We start from the raw sequence: 19,363 nt of genomic DNA, 5'->3' as shown, positions 1-19,363 counted from the left end.
TTTAAAGCTGGAGAAAACAAAAATGAAAAGAAAAATACTATCTGGTTTTCTTGCAAGTAAATCCACTTACTGTATTTACATTTATTTATAGTTGGTTTTGTTTTATTAAAAAATTGCCACTTATTTTTTAGAAACTTTTTTTTTTTTTTTTTGCAATGTTGCTGTTAACCACAGGATCCCCAGGGACTAGTGAGTCCAGGTTGGTCACCATTAACTCCCTGGGAGCCCTGGGGACCAGGGAATCAGCATTAACCCCTGGGATTCCCAAGGACAGGAAAGTCAGTGTTAACCCTTCAAGGGCCCACAAGAGACACATGAATCACCTTTGATCCCAGGGTCTTGGCAAGTCTGAGCAGGTCACAAGTAACCCCAAGATCTCCAGGGTCATCACGAACCCCTAGAACTCCCACAGATACACTCATCACTGCTAACCCACCCCCCCACACTTCCTGGAGACCCCCCACCCCCGGAGCCTGTGAGTCCACGTCGGGTTAAAACTGAACAGAAAACAAACCAAAAAAATGAAAGAATGAAACCTGAAAAAATCCAAAGAGCTGCCTCCTCCTCCTCCTCCTCCCACTTAATTTTTTGTTGTTTTTTGTTGTTGTTTCTTGGTTCCCTTTTTTAAATTTGTTTTTATTAAATGTTAAAATAATGGTACATGGGAAATCATGCATTTTCTTTTGAATTTATTTTCTATTTTTTTTTAAATCTCTCTTGGTTTTTAAAGTTTTTTCTTTTTTTTCCTTTTTCTTATTTTTTTATACTTTTTTTGTCATTGTCGTTGCTTTTCTTTTGTTTCTTTTCTTGTTGTTGTTGTTTTGTTTTTGTTTTTTGCTTTTGGAAGGTTTCCCCCATGGTTGCATTCTCTTCTCCCTCCCCTGCCCGCCCTGGTGCCCCTGCTCCTCCTCTTCTGTTTCCTCCCCACCTCCCGCCTGCTCCTTCCCCATTTTCAGCTCCTGGCGGCGGCGGCTTCATACCGGGGTGGTCCGGCGGTTGGCTGTGTTAGTGTGGATAGAGTCCTTGTTCTCTTTCTGGATACAGTTGTGAACCTGGAGGAAACTGTTATCCCTGTCGGAATTGTAGGTGGCGGTGGGGGTGGTAGCAGCCTTCAGGGGGTCCCTGGTCAGGGTATACATCGAGATCTCCGTTGATGGGAGGGTATTGAACCCTTTGATCCCGACGGGCGAGGCATCCCTGGAGTGTGAAGGCTCAGTGGAACGGGAGCTGGAGCGACTGCGTCTCTGATAGCGGTAGCGGTAGCTGGGGATGCGGGTGATGGCGGAGGACTGGAGGTAGTCCGTGGCACGAGCATTGGCACGCAGCTGTTTGTGCCGGTCAATAAACATGTGGACGGCCAGCACTCCCACCATCTCAGCTATAATGAAGGACAGGGCCCCAAAGTAGAAGGACCAACCATAGGAGTAACTGTTCTTCTTGGAGTCGCTCTTGGAGGGGTCTCCAGCGTTGGCTGATATGTACACAATGATGCCAATTATATTACTCAGACCTGCGGGTGACAATAAGAGAGAGAGAGGAAAACATTAGAGTATCCTAGAGGGAAAGGACAGCAGGAGGTGCAAGGTTAAAGCCTAGGATCCCACCGGTCTTCCCAAGAGTAGTCCAGTGCTGGTGAGGGCCCGGCTGCCTGTCTGCTCACAGCTCCCCAAACTAGCCTCCAACCCTGCCCTGTTTGGAGCCCTCTCTGGGGATTCTCAGGTGAGAGAGCAATTCATTCCACATGTTCACTGAATCCTAAACTTCACCCTGCTACTGGCACCCCAGTCAGTCCTGCCTGTCTCCGTGAGACCCGCTCCCTCAGCAGATGTAGAGAGGAGCTCAGTCTCCATGTACATCCAATTCTGAGATCCTACCTTCCCAGCCCTGCACCCCAACACTGCTCTAACCCTGTCCTGGAGAAATTGATTTCCTATATTTCCTCCACCCAAGGTGGTTGCACCCTGTTCAGAAGTAGCCCAGGGACCCCATGGCTCCATCTGTCTGATGTCAGAGTCTGTCCAGTGGTGGACGTAGCCATGTAACTGAAGGGAGCTGGGATTCTGTTTTCTGTTTACTGCATTTGTACATGTAGAGGAATCTCTCTGCAGGGAGAAGCTGACATTTTGTGTGTCACTTCAGATGCAGAATGTCAGAGTGAGTCACTGTGTGCTCTCTCTCTCTCTCTCTCTTTCTCACACACAGAGAGACTTTATATTTACTCTTTCTGGTTGAATGTCTTCATTCATCTGAAATAAAGCTCATCTAGACTGAAAAATATATGTTGCCCTTTTTGCCTGTGCAAACATACCACCTCCTTTCCCTTCTGCCCCTGCTGCTCCATCACCTGGACAGCCTGTCACTCTCTTTCCCTGATGGTATCTTCCTCGCTATTGCTCTTAGTCTTCCATCCCCCCAGCCCATTTGTCCCTCGTCCCTTTACCTGCAGACACGAAGAAGATGCCGGCACTAAGGATGATGTTGTGTCGGGTTTTGTAGAACTCGCTGGCTGCAATGCAGAGTCCACCCATGAAAAGCAGAATCACACTCAGGATCGGGAAAATACTAGAGGCCCTTACAGCCCCTGTGAAAAAGAGAGGGAGAGGGGGAGAAATAACAGCACAGGTAGGAGACAGAGGAAAGGGAGAAGAGAAAACAACACAGGAGACAAAGAGATGGGGAGGGGAGGGAACAGATACAGAAGGAAAACAATAGCATGTATTGTGTGGGGGAGGAGAGGAAACAGAGAAGGGAGAGAAACATGGAGAGGGCAGAGTGATTCAGGGAGGAATAAAGAGAAAAAAGGGGAGGGCGAGAGGAAACAGAAGGAGAGAGTGGTCACAAATGGATCACCCATGTGTTGGATTGTCATTGAGACTATCAGAAGCCAGTGGCATACTCAGGGGGCCTGGTGGCAGAAGTTTACCTGGGACTCTTTCATAACCTGGCAAACCTCTCACTCCTGCTTTTGTTCACACCGTGTGCCTGAGTAGGGCCCTTCAGCTATTATTCCCATCTATAATGCAATGCAGTTTGGTTTTTAAAGAGCAGTGCCAGCGTCCCAAATGTTTCACCCAAAGAGTCAGTCAATTGCACATCATTTGGAAAGTGAACTCGCTTCCTAAGGAGAGATTTGTAGAGAGTTGGAAAGCAGCTACTGAGGCAGGGTGACAGTCTGTGGCTATAGGCTGAGGCTGCAGCCCTCACTGGCATTGGGAAATAAAACTCACAACCTAATCCTCCAGAAGCACAGTCGAGCTAAAGGTGCAACTTCACAACCTCATGCATATTCCATCCAGCAGAGAGCAGTGCACATGCGTGTGCAAACACACACACACACACACACACCGGGAGGAGCTCTCACTTATTTCAGCCACCAGATGGTGGTGGTGGTGTGCGTTTGTGGCCCCCTCGCCCCTTCCCTCCATATTCTGTCCAGCAGAGAGCAGTGTTGTGGACTGGCACATGCTGCACAATACATCACAGCAGGTACAGTCAGTATTTTTATGAGAGAGGCCTCTCCTCTCTTCCCAGCAGAAAGAAGAAGATGCTACAGAGTGAAACAAACACATGGCTGAGAAAGAACATGCCTCAATGCAAGAACAGCCCAATGCAAATCTTCTTTCAGCGCAAAGGTGGGAGAATCAACCTGAATAAAGCAAACAAAGGGGGTTTCCCTAGACAGCAGGAACGGTCGGTTCACAGGCCCTGGGAGAGAATCTATCCCTCGTATCAGGCACTGAATTCTTGCTGGTGCTGACTCTAGCACAATCCCTGCTTGCTATAAACCCAAAGGGGTGTGAGGAACCTCTCGCCTGTTCTCCAGTCCTACGTAGTTCTACTTCAGGGAATGGGATGGGAATAACCGTGCTAATGGTTTGGGGAAAGTAGGGGAAGCTTGAACAGTGGGGAGCCAGGTGACAGCAAGCAAATGCCAAGTGGATGCCCGCTGTATGGAGGGGCCCTGTGGAAATTGTTAGCATCACATGCTGGGGAGAACACAAGGTCACAGTGTGAAATTGGGAGCAGAGGACACTTCAAGGGGTGAAACCAGGATTCTCTGGCCTTAGTCTCAGCTCCGTTGCCTTATTCATTTCAGAAGTTCCACAGAGTCAAATGACCATGGAAGAGAGGGGCTGTCACTGAACCCACCGTACCCTTCCAGAGTCCAGTGCAGACCCAGGGCTGGCCTTACCATGAGGCGAACTGAGGCGGCCGCCTCAGGTGCCAGACTGTGTGTGTGTGTGTGTGCGCGGGGGGAGGGGGGCGCCACTAGGACCCAGAGTGTAGAAAATTGTGTCTGCTGCTGGTGCATATGTATTCTCTCTGCTCTAAATGCACAGAGATGGTGGAGTGCTGTGCTGGAGGAAGGAGGGCACAAGAGACATAACAGGCAGGCAGGAGAAAAGGTGAGAGGGAATAACAGAAAGCAGCAGGAGCTGCAGGGAGAGAGAGGAGGAGGAGCCTCTTATGTACCTCTCTAGCACCCCCAGGAGCCTGGATTGATTAACACCAGCTTCTTAGGGAGCTTCCTGTTTCCTGCTGCTTCCCTCAACCCACTTGAGGAGAACAGGCAGTCAACTGAAGTAGTAGGAGCCAGTTAGGCCCTTAAGACGCTGATATCTTCCCTCACTCAGGCCCTGCTACCAGCCTGCTTATTAGTCTCCTTCAATTGAGTGTTGAGAGCCACTATGGCTGGCACAGAACAGCAGTCATGAGTGAAAGAAGAAAACGCCCCTCTGGGGCAGCATTCAGAAAAAGAAAGAAAGCAAAGGAAGCTTTTCTATCTAAGCAGGAAGGAGCTCTCCTGAGATACATAGACACAAATGTTCACGGTGAGCCTTCCGGCCCCAGTGAGGATGTGAGTGATGAGGAGATGCCTGATCTTCCAGTTAGTCAGAGTGCAGGTGACCTGGCAGCTACGGCAGCATCCATATCTCCATCTCCAATGGATGTAACCATGCACATTCCTGAAGAAAAGTGTAACTCAGAGAAGAGTGTGGTGGAGGCGCAAGAAACAGCTGCTGCTAAGTTTAGTTCCTTAAGTCTAGATGATCCAGGACTGTGGACCCACTTGAGCAGTAGCCTGAGGGACTTCCTTGTACTGCATGGGCCACAGCAAGTGAAAAACTTCATGTTCCCCAAAGACAATGAAAATAGAAGTTTCCATCCAACACATTACTGGCGTGAAATCCCCAATGGTGACAAAGTGGAGAGGCCATGGCTTATGTACTCAAAAATCCAGAATGCTGCATACTGCTTTTGTTGCAAACTCTTCCAGTCTAATGTTCCAGCCACACTGGGTTCTACAGGAACAAAGGACTGGAAAAATCTGGCATGCCATGAGAAGGCAGCAAATCACCAGAGAGCATTCCATAAGTGGAAAGAGCTTGAGATGAGACTAAGGTTAAAGGCCACCATAGATGATCAGCATCAAGAGAAGATTGCATCAGAGTCTCTTTACTAGCAAAATGTTCTGAAAAGGCTCATTGCCATTGTGAGAATGCTTGCTACCCAAAACCTAGCACTGCGTGGCACTTCAGATCATTTGTATGTGCCAAACAATGCCATAGTTGCCATTATGGAGGATAATACTATGATAGGAACTGTTCATGGGAGAACAGTGGCAGAGGGAAATGGAATCACCAGAAACATACATAACTTCAAATTTCTGTGTGGCTTAGTGTTGTGGCATGACATACTGTTTGAAATAAATGTTGTAAGCAAAAGACTCCAAGGTGTTGACCTTGATATATCTGGAGCAATGGAACAACTGGACAAAGTCATACCTACAGTCTTACCGGCCAGATGAGGGATTTCAAAACGTTTTGAAGAGTGCACAGAAGTTGGCAGAGGAACTTCACACTGAAGCTATTTTCCCACCCATTCAAGAATACAAGAGTCACCGAAGAAGAAGACATTCTGATTACAAGGCACAGGATAATCCCATAAGAGACCCCAAACAACAATTCAAAGTTGAATTCTTTAACCAGGTGCTAGATTGTGCAATACAGTCAGTTGAAGAACGTTTCATGCAGCTCAAGGAACACAGCAGTATATTTGGGATGTTGTGTGATATTCCAAAACTCCTCACTATACCTGAAGAAGACCTACACCAGCAATGCAGGGCACTAGAGACAGTGTTGACACATGATGATATGCGCAATATTGATGCGAGTGATTTAGGTGATGAATTGAAAGCCCTTTCAAAATACATTTCAGCAGAATCAACTCCAAAGGCTGTTCTGGAATATATGTGCACAAATAAGATGACCACCCTCTTTCCAAATGCTTTTGTTGCTCTGCGCATACTTCTAACACTTCCTGTAACAGTTGCCAGTGGAGAACGCAGCTTCTCCAAGCTGGAGTTAATAAAAACACATCTACGCTCCACAATGACACAGGAGAGGCTGGTCGGCCTTGCAACCATCTCCATAGAACATGAGCTGGCCCAGACTGTGGACCTTCAGGAAGCAGTTCAAATCTTTGCAACCAAGAAGGCATGGAAAGCACCACTTTGATTATTCAAACAGATAAAAATGCCAGACAAGAAAAGTTACATTTGCTGTTCAGGCATTTGAAAGTTGTGTTACTTAAAATTTTTGAACAAGGCATTTTAAGTTGTTAGTTCTCCTTTATTGGGGTAGGTAGCAGAGCAGTACCATGAGAGGAGTAGAACAGGAAGAAGGCAGAATTGAGACCTTTCAAAGTTTTGGCCCCAGCGAGGGGGCATGGGGGCATCATTTGAGCTCCCTGCCTCAGGTGCCAAAATGTTGTTGGCCGGCCCTGTGCAGACCATGCCGTCTGAAGGGAAGGAGAGCTGGCAATGTGTTCGGAATGGCTTCTACCCAGCCTCAGAGTCTTGTGGCAAAGAAACACACTGACATTCCCCCCCTTCCTCCTGACACCGGCCATTTGATTGCAAGGAACCCGAGCCATCTTATCTGAATGGTCAGCAAAACCAAACTGAGTCCTAATCAGGCTCCCTGCCATCCCAATCTCCTGCCCACTCTGATCCAGGCAACAATCTAATCTAAAGATCAGAAACAACCTCCTAGACAGTCATGCCAACACTACCAGCCCCAGCTCAGGTGAAGCCTCAACAAGCTCCAATTTGGCAGGAGTCCTGGGAGAACCTGTCCAAGTCAGGCCATCTCCAGTCAGGCCTAGCTCAGCATGAGGCTCCTTCTACCAGACATGACCCAGCAAGTACCTCATTAAGTCTGCCCAAACCCCAATATCCCGCTTCAGTTCATTGAACACTGCTCTTTCCTAAGGGATTCCACCTTGGGGATTTGCTTTGAAGGGAACATTGTCAAGGATAATAGACCTACCATTTGACCTACACTTGTCTCCTCTTGGAGGAGACAGTGATCTGGAGCCCTCTGTGGGCTCTTCCCCAAAACAAATGCTCCAAAGCTCTGTTTGCTAAAAAGAGACCAATGCCAGCAAACAATTCTTCACTAGCAAACCTGTGCTCAGAGGTAACTCTACAGCAACAAACCAGTGTGCCCATCCCTCTGCTGATGAGTGTCACCCGCATTTGCAGCCCTGGCCCTCAAGCTGTGTGGCAAGCAATGCAACAGAAATACATTTTAAGGAAACCTTCTCCAGGGGATTATTTAAAACCACAGCAGGTGGGCAAATATTTTAGAATTGATGATTAAATCCTATCACAGTCTCCCTCTTTCATCCACAGTCATAAATGATCTTGAAAGAATCCCAAATCTTTCTAACTCCATGGTGCTGCTGGGCCTCCAGCATGCTCCAAACACACACGAGTCGTAGTTGGTGACTCCTAGAGATCCCCAGCCCTAGCAGATCCCTGATGCTTAGCCCACACAATTAAAAGCCACTTCTTTTGGGCTCCTTTAGAGCAAAGATCTCCTCTCATGATGTCAATAGGAACTGTGCTCAAGGAGGGACAACAGGACACAGAGGTAGAGATTAGCTGCTGGGACCTGTGCATCTGTTGTAAAGGAAGACTGAGCCTCTGCTTTTGCACTGAACAAAAGTGGTCTCTTTTCATCAGTGAAGGTTTTATGGACCACACAGAACTGCACAGCTTTCCAGGCTGGCTCATGTCCCAAGTTGGGCTCTGATCTCTGCTGTCTCTGCTTTCCACTTGTGTGCCCCTTCCAGAGACACACCATGCTCTAAGTGCAGCAAGTGGCCCTGGTACATGCTCTTCAGTCTTTTCTGTGCTCCAAAGAGAAGTATTAGCTCCAACAGGCTCTGTTCTTCCCATGCAGTTCCCTGTACCACCCGCTCTCCGTCTCTTATCCACAGCCCACTTAAGTGAATGTTCTGTCAGCCAAAGGTGTCTGATCAACAACTCTGGTGACAGAAGCAGGAGCTCCTCAGAGCTTGTCCATCTAAGCACTGACCAGCACAAACCTACTCAGTTTTTGAAATCGGATATGATCACAGTATAAGAATTCAATATATGAATCCCAACAGGGACAGCAGAAGCAGAAGGGGTGTAAACTTTCGTGCCCCTCTCCCCCAAGTGCACACACACACACGCACTATCCCAGCCTCCCCACTAGTGTGCCTTCCGCCCCTCATGGAGGGGCTACTACATCTAAGGGAGGTCAGTCTTTATGGCCCATTCAGTCCTCGGTTGCTCTGCTGAGACTGCTACCAAGGCTGCCAATTAGTGTCTCTCATGGTGATGGTTTCTGTGAGGTGACTACTTGCTCCAGAAATAGACTAAGACCACTGACTCATTTTATGTGGATTGACAATTATCAGAGGGTAGTGACTCCTGGTCACAAATGACCTGGCATGCATTAGATTCAGCGACTCAGAAGTGAAAGGCTTGCGACCCCATACTCAAACCCTCTAATCTCCTTGCCTGGGGATCAGATGGAACAAATGACCTGCAGTTTCTCTGCAAGTCTCTCTAACATACCCTCTATCCACAGGGTTACTCAGTCCCTCCCACCTGAGAGATGATTGCAACTGGTGACACAGTCAGTGCTTCTGTCATTTCCCTTTCTCCTTAGAGTAATTTTCACTGGAAGCCTATTATCTGTTTTGCTTTATCTGAGAGCTAACGGGACACTCTCTTTGCATCTTGGAAATGCTTCCTTCTCCTTATCAATATTCTTCCAATGTATTTAGAGTTGGGGGTGAGGCTGAGGGGCTACAGAATTTTATCATAATTAAATACCTTTAATTAAAAAACCCTTTAATTGCCAGTGCAAGTTTGACTCTAGCAGGATCCGGTAGATTTGGTCTTGTGGAGGTGGGAGTGGATTCGTTAGTGGAAGGCAGGGGACCCACTGAGACAGATATTCAGAAGGTCTTAGGGATGTCCCCAGTCAATTCTTCCAGATTTTGCCTCATCTGGCATGTTAATCCTCAAGGGAACCAGACTTTGAACAGTGTCATCTACAGGAAGCAAAGGGCACCCAGCGCTCGCACCCACAATCAGTTCCAAGGAAAAGAGCCTGCAGACTTACGGAGGAAATATTCTGCTGTGTCAGCTTCATAATCTGTATCCTCAGGGAAGTGATCGATTTGCTTACACAGACCTTTAAAATTCCCTGCAAAACAAGAGAAGAAAGAACAAATGAGAACATCAGAAACCAGCCGAGGCAAACAACTCCCCTCTGGGTCATTCTTTCTGCCCTCTCTGCCTCCTTCGCAGGCAACACATACCCTCACATTAAGCTCTTGGGCATTCTCTCCTATCCTACACACACACGCCTTCACATCCCCATATGCACATGGGAACATAGGAATTGCTGTGTCAGACCTAAGATCCATCTAGCTCAGTATCCTGTCTGAGGCAGTGGCCAGCACCAGATGCTTCAGAGGAAAGGGTCAGAACTACAAAGTAGGCAGGTGTGGGATAATCTTCCCCTCACATTAGGTCTCATCCTGGTCCCTTACAGAGAGTGGCTGAAACCTTGAAGCATGAGGTTATAGACCCCTTCAAAAAATTTTGTTAGCATTAACTATGCTAACTCTGGATATTCTTGGTATCATATAAATGTCCACTCCTTTTCTGAATCTTGCTAAATTCTGGCCTCAATGACTTCCTGTGGCAGTGAGTTCCACAGTTTATGTACACATGGTGTGAAAAAGTATTTCCTTTTATCAGTTTTGAGTTTGCCATTTCATATCCCCTTGTTCTTGTGTTACAAGACAGGGAGAACGGACATTCCAGCTCCACCTTCTCTAGAGCATACATTATTTAATGTATTTCTATCATGTCTGCTCCCATTTGTCCCTTTTCTAAGCTGAACGATCCCAGTCTTTTCAATCTCTCGTCGTAGGAGAGTTTTTCCAGGCCTTTAGTCAGTCTTGTCAATCTTCTCTGACCCCCCTCTAATTCTTCAATAGCACCCAATTACACATAAATGGAAAGGAATCTGGGAGCTACATCCAGATCTAACGGGCATTGGTTAAACTGCACACATGCAGCTTTGGGGTGTACAGCATGTGCCCTTCAGCTTCAAAAACCTCAGGATTTTAGCACTTGAGCTAAAGGAGAACCACCCTTTACTGTCAAGAATAGTAGGGCTCTTACCCTCGCTAGGCCAGCCATGAAGCAGCAGTGGTACAAGTAAGCCCTGGCCAATACATTACAACATGCACATGCACACACAGCTATCAGCATGTCCTCATACTTCCAACCACACACTCTACATTTCGGTAGGTGGCGGTGGCAGTCCAGCTCCCTGACCCCTGCTGACACCTTGGAACAGAGTGAAAGCTGGGGCAGACTAGAAGAACCATGGTTACAACACAGAACTGGGATCACTCAGCCCCTATCTTCTGGTATCAGGACATTCACCCGATTGCAAAACAAGACCACGCAGAAAACAATCTCATTAATCTCCATGGGTTCCCCACCCCCCAATGCAGTGTCCCTCTCTTTTCCTGGGATTTACCCTTACAGTGGTATCATCCAGGTAAAACTAACTGCCCTTGACTAGCCCAGAAGGGAAGTTGCTGTGTCTGCACAGAGACTGAGGCAATTGGGTTTGGGGTCACCTGTCCTAGGGCTCCAGAGCAGGAGTTCAGCCAGTGCAGAGGCGTTTGTGCAGGAGACCTGGGCCCAGATTCTTTGACTTTATGGATTAGATGCTCTTGGGGGTTACGCTCCTGGCATTGGCACTCCCAAATTGGGATGGGCTGAAGGGAGGAGAGCTTTCACAGTGATTGTGGAGAGTGAGGAATCCTGGGAGAAGCTGCGGAACTACACTGCCTTACAAGGAACAATCCTAACAATGCCCAGAACACAGCGTCAGGAATGGAGGATGTGGTCCTAGCTGTTGCACAGAGGGAATGGTGTTGGTTGTGAGGAGCACCCAGCATACTGCAGCCCCAGCCTTTTCCATCAGGAGGCCATGCAAGGAACAATGCAGGTGTCCTGGTTAGAGGAATGTCCTGGGAAGATTCTCTCGTATTCCTGGACAGGACTTTGGGACATTTGAAGAAGAGACCAAGCACAAAGAATCCATCCCAGGTTTTACTCTGAGCCCAGACTCTGCCTGAGCAGAACTTAGGGCATTTAATACAAGTCATTACCATGTAACTGTCCATGCAGTACTGATAGCTATACTCCTCACTATCAAATCCCCCTGCTTTGACCCTATCTATCTGATCTGCTGATCTTTGGTATTTTTTAAGGCACCATGGTATCTAACAACCAATTCAAGAAGCTCCCATTAAGGAGCTGGGACACAGTAGAGGTGAGTCTAAGACCTGAGTATATTAGGAGGTAGGAACAAAATATCTTTGGGTGCCTCCGAAGTTTTCAAGCCTCACGAATCCACACCACTATCTGCACACACATCATCTGCATGGAAGGCAGGTAAAGCTTGAGGCACTTGAGATGCCTTTGCCCAGGTGTGGCACAAACCCTTCCCTCTTGTTTTTATGGATGCCTGGACATAGTCCGTGAATGGCCAGGTTCCGCTGACTCAATCTTTACTTCTCTCCATGTGACGTGCTCCCATTTGCCATGGGAGGGGCTCCTTGCTCCTGACTGCTTGTGGTAGCCAGCAGTCTGTGAAAGTCTGGCCTAGAACCTGTCTGCTGGGCCCCTGGCTGAGGCTGACTGCTCTACAGCCCCAATCTCCCCTGTTTTCCTAAACTCCGGAAAAGCAACTCTCACCCACCACAAGTGATATCATTTTGCCCACAGAATTGCAGGGGACCAAGACTATGTTGTCCCCACTATAGTTATGTACTACCCCTTTCCCTTTCCCTTGGTCTTAAATTGCCCACCTTCCACCTCTCGTTAGCTTGCAGCTCTAAACCCTTTAGCATGGCCATGCTCAGTGGCACCTCAGCTGGCAGTCCCCTTTCACTTGGTGGCACCAGAAAAGCCTCCAGCCGTAGCTTTCACATTTCCCACCTGGGATGGAACCGCCTCCTCGACAGGGAATGCCCTCTCCCACCACATGCGGTGGGGACAGCAGACAGAGTCAGTGCCCCAGCAAATGAGGAATAACAGATGGCCAGGAATGAGCCCGAGACACTGTGTGCTTGTGTGTGGGGTGTGTGTGTGTGTGTGTGTGCGTGCAGAGAGAACCCTATGCTTCCTGGCACACTTAGGCAGTTATGATTCCCTGCCCCTCCTCCCCACTCCATAACTCCTTCCTGTCTTTAGCTTGGTTAATCCCTGTGTGAAAATCAGGCTGCTTATGACTGATACTGCATCTTGTGCATGACAGTTTTCATACGACCTCCTTTGGGTACCCCACAGAGATTCTGGGCACTCAGAGTCTGTCTACACACTACAATTGGACACCTGTGGCTGGCCCACGCCAGCTGATCCGGGCTCGCAGGGCTCGGGCTCAGGGGCTGTTTAATTGTGGTGTAGATGTTCGGGCTCCAGCTGCAGCCTGAGCTCTGGGACCCATAGGTTTTTAATTGCAGTGTAGACGTACCCTCAGACAACAAGGGCAAACTTCAGTGCACCGCATGGGGCAATGCTTATTCTTTGAAAATCCACTTCCAGTAATGGGTGCCCAAGGTGTCTGGGTGCTCAGGGTCAGCAGGTGCCCAGCCACTGGGATTTTCAAACCCTCCCTGCTGAATGACACTATGCCCCCTCCAGGCACTGCTGTTCACGCTGTGTCTGCACCAGGCTTTAGTCTGAAAAATGCCTATGATTGCTGCCATTGGTCTAGCTCCACCACTGGCAGCAAAGCTGGGAGTGCTGGTGCACACAGGGCTCCAGGTGTCTGCTGTCATTTTAACCACTGTGCTGTCTAACCCTGCTCAGAGCATATCGACATGCCAAAGTGGTAAGAACGTTGCTGGCCATCAGAACTTTGTCTTCCCTAGCACCAGCGCCGTATTATCGCCTAGGCCGACAAATTTGCAGGGGCCGCAAATTTGAGCACCCATGGAGAAGCTCCCCTGCTCCAGCTCGCCTCCTCCGCGAGCACGTCGCCGTGTCCTGTTTCTCTCCCCTCCCCTCCCTCCCAGTGCTTGCGCCGCGAAACAGCTGTTTCGCGGGGCAGGGAGGGAGGGGGGAGGAGGGGGAACGCGGCACGCAGGGGGAAGAGGCAGGGCCGGGGCGGGAATTTGGGGAAGGGATCCAATAGGGGCAGGGAGAGGGCGGAGTTGGGGCGGGACTTTGGGGAAGGGGTTGGAATGGGGGCGGGAAAAGGGTGGAGTCAGGGCGGGGCCAGGGGCGGGCAGGGCGGCAATTATTTCAGGGCCTAGCGGCGGCAAAATCATTAATCCGCCACTGCCCAGCACCCCAGCTGCTAACACATCTGGAGCCCAGCCAGATGAGAGGAAGGATTCTGCCATGGTCAGGGCACAAACCTGGAGTCAGGAGACCCAGGTTCAATTTCCTGCTCTGCTACAGACTTCCTGTGTGACCAAGTCACTTAGGGTTTGCCTACACTGCAATAAAACACCTGCGGCTGGCCTGGGTCAGCTGGCTTGGGCTGCGGGGCTATAAAATTTAAGTGTAGACAGTCAGACTTGGGCTGGTGCCTGGGCTCTGGGACCCTTACCCCTTGCGGAGGGCCATGCCCCTAGGGTACGTCTATAATGCAATGTAAACCCAGGATTTGAACTCAGGCTCAAGCCTAATCCCCCTTCTCTCTACACACAAATTGTGCTAACCTAGAGCTTGAACCCAGGGTCTCAGAACCCCACAAGGGTGGAGGGGCCACGCCTGAGTCAAACTGGAATCCAGGGTTCACGCCATATTGCTTTGCAGTGTAGATGCAGCCTTACTGGACTCGTGCTCCAGGAGTCCACCAAAAGTATTCCAACAATCCCATGGGCTGACTTCCTTAGTTCTCTGGACAGTCAAGTTTTTCCACACTGCACCACAAAGGGCTAAAGCAGCTACATTTTGGGAGGGTGCTAAGAAGTGTGGGCTACGGGTGGTTGGACGCAGGCCTGCATAGTGCAGTATAGATGTTGGATCTCCAGGTTGGGACCCAGGGTTCAATAATGCCTAACATGAGGTTACAAATGAGTGTAGATCAGGGATCGGCAACCTTTGGCATGCGGTCTGCCAGGGTAAGCCCCCTGCCAGGACAGTTTACCTCACAGCTCCCACTGGCCGCGGCTCGCAGCTCCAGGCCAATGGGGGCTGCGGGAAGCGGCGGCCAGCACATCCCTCGGCCCATGCCGCTTCCCGCAGCCCCCATTGGCCTGGAGCGGTGAACTGCGACCAGTGGTAGCTGTGATTGGCTGAACCTGCAGACGCGGCAGGTAAACAAACCAGCCCGGGCCGCCAGGGGACTTACTCTGGCAGGCCGCGTGCCAAAGGTTGTCAATCCCTGGTGTAGATGCTCAAGCCCTAGGTAACAAACCCAGGGTTTGCTAACTCGAGTTCTACTAACCCTGTGCTTATATTGCAGTTTAGACATTCATATAGGGTATGTCTACACTGCCCACTAAGCCCAGCTCTGACTCAGGTTTGAGTCCAAGCTCCCCTTCTGTCCACACACAAATCAGTCTGACTTGGGTCAGCAAGCACTCTGGTCCGGAGTCCTAGGACCCTGCTAGGGGGTTGATCAGAGGCCAGTCCTGCTGTGACTCGGGTCCAAGCCCTGTCATTTTGTAATGTGAATACACACAGCTCAAGCCACAGACCCGAGTCAGAAGGTCTGCGTAGTGCAGTATGGATGTATTAGCACAGCTGTGAGACTTGGATCCAGCAGTTGTAAGCCCAGGTTTACAATGCAGTTTGGATGCTCAAGCATGGGCTTGGAAACAGCCATGACACAAGTCGGGTCCCACAGACCTGGGTTTACAACACAGTACAGACACACCCTTGCGGTGAGATTCACAAAGACACGTAGGTGCCTAACTCCCATTGGTTTCACTAAGAGCGAGGTGCCGACATACCTGTGCAAATCCCTCCCTTTGTCCCTCTGTGCCTCAGGTCCCATCGGTAAAATGTGCTCTGCCCTCTCTGACTGGGGCATTGCAAGGATCAACACATTACAGACTGTGAGGTGCTCAGAACGATTGGAATGGGGGCCAGATGGGTGCCTGAGATGGACTAGCAATGGTGGGAAATCTTTCAAAAAAAGCCTGGTGTGGAGAAGGCGTATATGTCCCCTCCATTGCTCCAAGGTCACTCAGCGATTCTCTAATGGGGCACCTGTGGCCTGCTGAGACAGGAGAACGACTTCCCCTGCACCTGCATTGATAGCAAAGCCTCCAGTACACGTGGGGTGGGGGAGGGAATTGGTCACCAGTCTTCCCGGGTGCTGTTCAAACAGCCTTCCCCATTCTGCACTCAGGGGCTGCAGGAGTGGGATGCGAAGCAGTGAAGGGGCCATTTCTCTACCCTGTGGCCAACACTTTCTGAAGGTACAAATAGCCATTTGGGTGCCTATCTATGGGCCCAAGACCCTGTTAGAAGGACAAGGGCAACTTCTCCTCTGAGCCTGGCATTCCCTTGCCTACCACCTCCCTTCCCTGAGTTGTTGCATGAGAAGCAACCCTAAAGTGGGCCGGTTCTGTACTGCCTCCTGTCTTCAGTGCTGTCTCCCTGTTCCCCAACCCCCCAGTCACCTGCCCCTTCTGAAGCCCTGCTGTGTGAGCCCCAACACTTTCCATGCCCCCCCCCCCATTTCCTATTGGTCCTGTCCCAATCCTGCCTCTCCTCTTCCTTTCTAATGTGAATCCTGTACACCGTCAATATATCCTGTCTGTCTCCCTTCTCCAGCCAAGGTCTTGTCCCTAAGAGGTAAGTGTGGGGATCTTTACTCTTCACTGCCTGCCTTCAGGTGCACAGGCTGTGGCACAGCCAATGAGGGGCTCCTTCAACACCTAAACCCGCCCATCCTGGGCTAGTCAAACTTCTGATTTGACTTACTCTGGAGCCCCTGGAGCAGGCCTGGATTGCTCCTGGGCCTTTCTGGAAACGCTCCTTGGCCCAGACCATGCCCCCATCCCTGTCCCCACTCTGCCCCCTTACAGGATTCAAGTGACTGGGCTCTCATACAGCTTGGGCACAACCAAACACCAGCTTGGCATATCACCTGGGTTCCCACAGCTGCGCAAATGGCTACTTTGCACCTGCTCAAGCTTCTGAAATTGGCGGCCTGAAGAACTAAGACTAGCACTCCAGGGCACCCCCAAAACGCACGGACCAAAGGGATAATATTTTCCAGTTGGGACAGGCAGGGTGGAGATAGTACGTGAGGCTGAGATTTGCAATGCTGCCTAAGGGTTTTGGATGGCCAATTCACATTGAAATTAATGGGAACTGGGCAGCCAACCCCCCACCTCTGATGGTTTGAAATATCCTACCCTTACTATATGGTATGAAATCAGTGGAGCTACACTGATTTACACCAACTGAGAAGCTGGCCCTATGTTGTTAGTAACACAGTTTACTTCTGTATCACTTTATATGGCCATGTCTGTTTAAAAGTCCTCCGTGGCTGCAGGAGGAGCTCTATTGAATAACAGTGAGTTCCTGGGAAAGAAACACCCCTTTCCTGCAGGGGAGGAGGAATTTTGAGTGGCCAGGACTGTACATCTGGAGACAGAGAGCCTGAGGTAGAGGGAAAGACATCTGAGAGCAACAAGCAGACAGAGGTGGAGCCAGGGATGAAAAGCCTCCTTTCCCAGAATGCTTTTGGATATTTCCTTCTCAGCACAGGTTTTGGGGAAGAGGGCTTCTGGGGAGATGTACAAAGGGAACTGGATAAGACTGCTTTCTTCACCAGAGAGGAAGGATGGATGCAGTGGTTAGGATGCCAGTCATGGTTCACTTCCCTGTTCTGCAACAGATGCTCTGTGTGATGTTGGGCAAGTAATTTATTCTCTGTGCCTCAGTTCCTTATCTGTAAAATGGAGATAACAGCCCTGTCCTACCTCACAGGGGTGTTGTGAGGATAAATACATTGTGAGAATCTCAGATACTATGGTAGCAGAGGACATAGAAGCAAAATAAATAAAACCAACCAGGTTCAGACTTCCTGTTTGATTAGTAATCCTGATCTCTGATGAAACTGGTATTTAATATTTACCCACGAGAAAGCTGCCAGAAACAAAGTGTGAAAGGGGTAGGTAAATCATGTTGTGAGAGAGAGAGACATACACATTTCTGTCTGTTCCAAGTCCCCATCTCAGAGCTGAGTCTGTTTGGGACCAGCTGGCGAAGCGAGGCTCGGAGCCAAAGTCTGTGCACAGATGAAAAATAGCAGAGAGCACCATGGGAAACTAAGTGTGGAGTTCACATTTATACATATCGGTAGAGACCTTCAAACATTGGAGACATCCATTAGCCATCATTGTCAACAGGGACTCGTGAATTTGGGTGTCCCCTTTTTGACTGCCTAGCCCGAGACCCCTGATTGTCAGGAAAATCTGCTTTCTGAAAATCAGGCCCCTTTAAGGCGTCTCAAATTGGGAAGCCCAGAATGAGGCACTCAAAGCCACTAGTCACTTTTGAAAATCTTGGCTTCAGTTCCTAAATTAATATTCAGTCACCTAAATGAGTGGCTGGATTTTCAAGTGCTGACTGTCCATTAGCTCTCATTGACCTTTATGGGAGCTGTTGGGTGCTGTGCACTTTTGAAAATTAGGCCACTTATTTAGCTGTTTCAATATGAATTTAAAAGCCTAACTTTAGGGTCCTATTGTGGAAGGTCTTGGCCCTGGTGCTAGAGGGGGCTGAGCTGCAAGAAGTAATGTTGGGGATTCAGCAGTTGCGGCTCGAACATCTGAGTGAGAACCAATGTCCCAGCACGGTGCAAAGGGTTGCTATACTAGCGGAGGTACCACCTTTTAGGTGAAAGGTAGGTGAGGTGCTGCCCATGTACTCCACAACTCTGCTCCTCAGGCACAATGGAACTTTCTGTCATAAGGGAAAGCTCCTCTGGACAGGAGACAAAGGTTGGGAGTGGGTGGGGGGATGAGCCAAGACTGAGAAACAAGCTCCGACAGGAACCAAGGCCTGCGACAAATCTCACCGCCTTCCACTTCCAGTGCAAGGTGCACTTCTTCAACCTGGCCTTCTCTAACATAAACACACAGCAGTGTAGACATTCAAAACAAAACTAAACCCTACCAAACCAGGCAATACACTGCACACACAAATTCTCCCTCCAGGGATAGGATGAAAGAAGGAATGAACCAAACGTGACAGATATTAGTCACATCGCTAAATGCCATACTGGAAGGGGCTCAGATACAACAATGGTTAGTGCAATATAAAAACCTATATAGGATAGAAATAGAACTTGCGATTATTAAGTGCACCCCATCCCCGGTAGGACCATTAGCCTGATTTTCCTTGCCACATTACAGCTGGACTAATAACATTCCGCCACCCTAAAATTCAGTCATTCATTAGATATGGTATTCTTCTTTACTTCCTATCCTAAACTGTACAGTAATGTTGTTGTGAGTTGTTAAATAGGTGATGCATTCTACCTCAGAACTGGCTACAGTTATTTCTGTATGTACATGTATAGTATCCCTGGTAGCAAAACCTATCATTAACATATAGATGGAAATTTTCATATAAAAACACCCTCTTTCATAGGATCATAACTTTCTAAAACAAAAACGTCTTTGCTTGAAATTTCCCATCATTTGTCTCAGCCAACAGACAGATTTGTCTAGAAAAGTTGTGCAAAATCTGTACATCCGTTTCTGATGTTTTAACTCTAAAAATAATTTAACTCAGAAATGTTTGAACTTTACAATTGCTAGCCTCCAGTCTGATTTAAAATGTTAACAAGTAGCACGACAATAGAAGCAACAGAAAAATCCATGTTACACATGAACAGGACAAAAAGAACAGGAGTACTTGTGGCACCTTAGAGACTAACAAATTTATTAGAGCATAAGCTTTCGTGGGCTACAACCCACTTCTTCGGATGCATCCGAAGAAGTGGGTTGT

At 48.9% G+C, this 19,363-nt stretch overlaps 1 protein-coding gene across 1 annotated transcript in view; it reads right to left on the bottom strand.

Annotated features, from left to right (window-relative positions):
- Positions 1-974: 974 nt before the first annotated feature.
- Positions 975-19,363, bottom strand: part of CACNG2 (calcium voltage-gated channel auxiliary subunit gamma 2) — a 63,231-nt gene continuing 44,842 nt past the window's right edge. The window contains exons 2-4 of the mRNA XM_026657576.1: positions 9,465-9,548; positions 2,441-2,581; positions 975-1,510 (exon numbers count right to left, since the gene is read on the bottom strand). Coding sequence (XP_026513361.1) covers positions 975-1,510; positions 2,441-2,581; positions 9,465-9,548 — 761 coding nt within the window. The remainder of the gene's footprint in view (positions 1,511-2,440; positions 2,582-9,464; positions 9,549-19,363) is intronic.

Source organism: Terrapene carolina, unplaced genomic scaffold, assembly GCF_002925995.2.
Source record: "Terrapene carolina triunguis isolate 2854851 unplaced genomic scaffold, T_m_triunguis-2.0 Scaffold247, whole genome shotgun sequence".
Lineage (NCBI taxonomy): Eukaryota > Metazoa > Chordata > Testudines > Emydidae > Terrapene > Terrapene triunguis.
The sequence above is the reverse complement of the archived record's forward strand: the minus strand, read 5'-3'. Positions and strand labels throughout refer to the sequence as shown.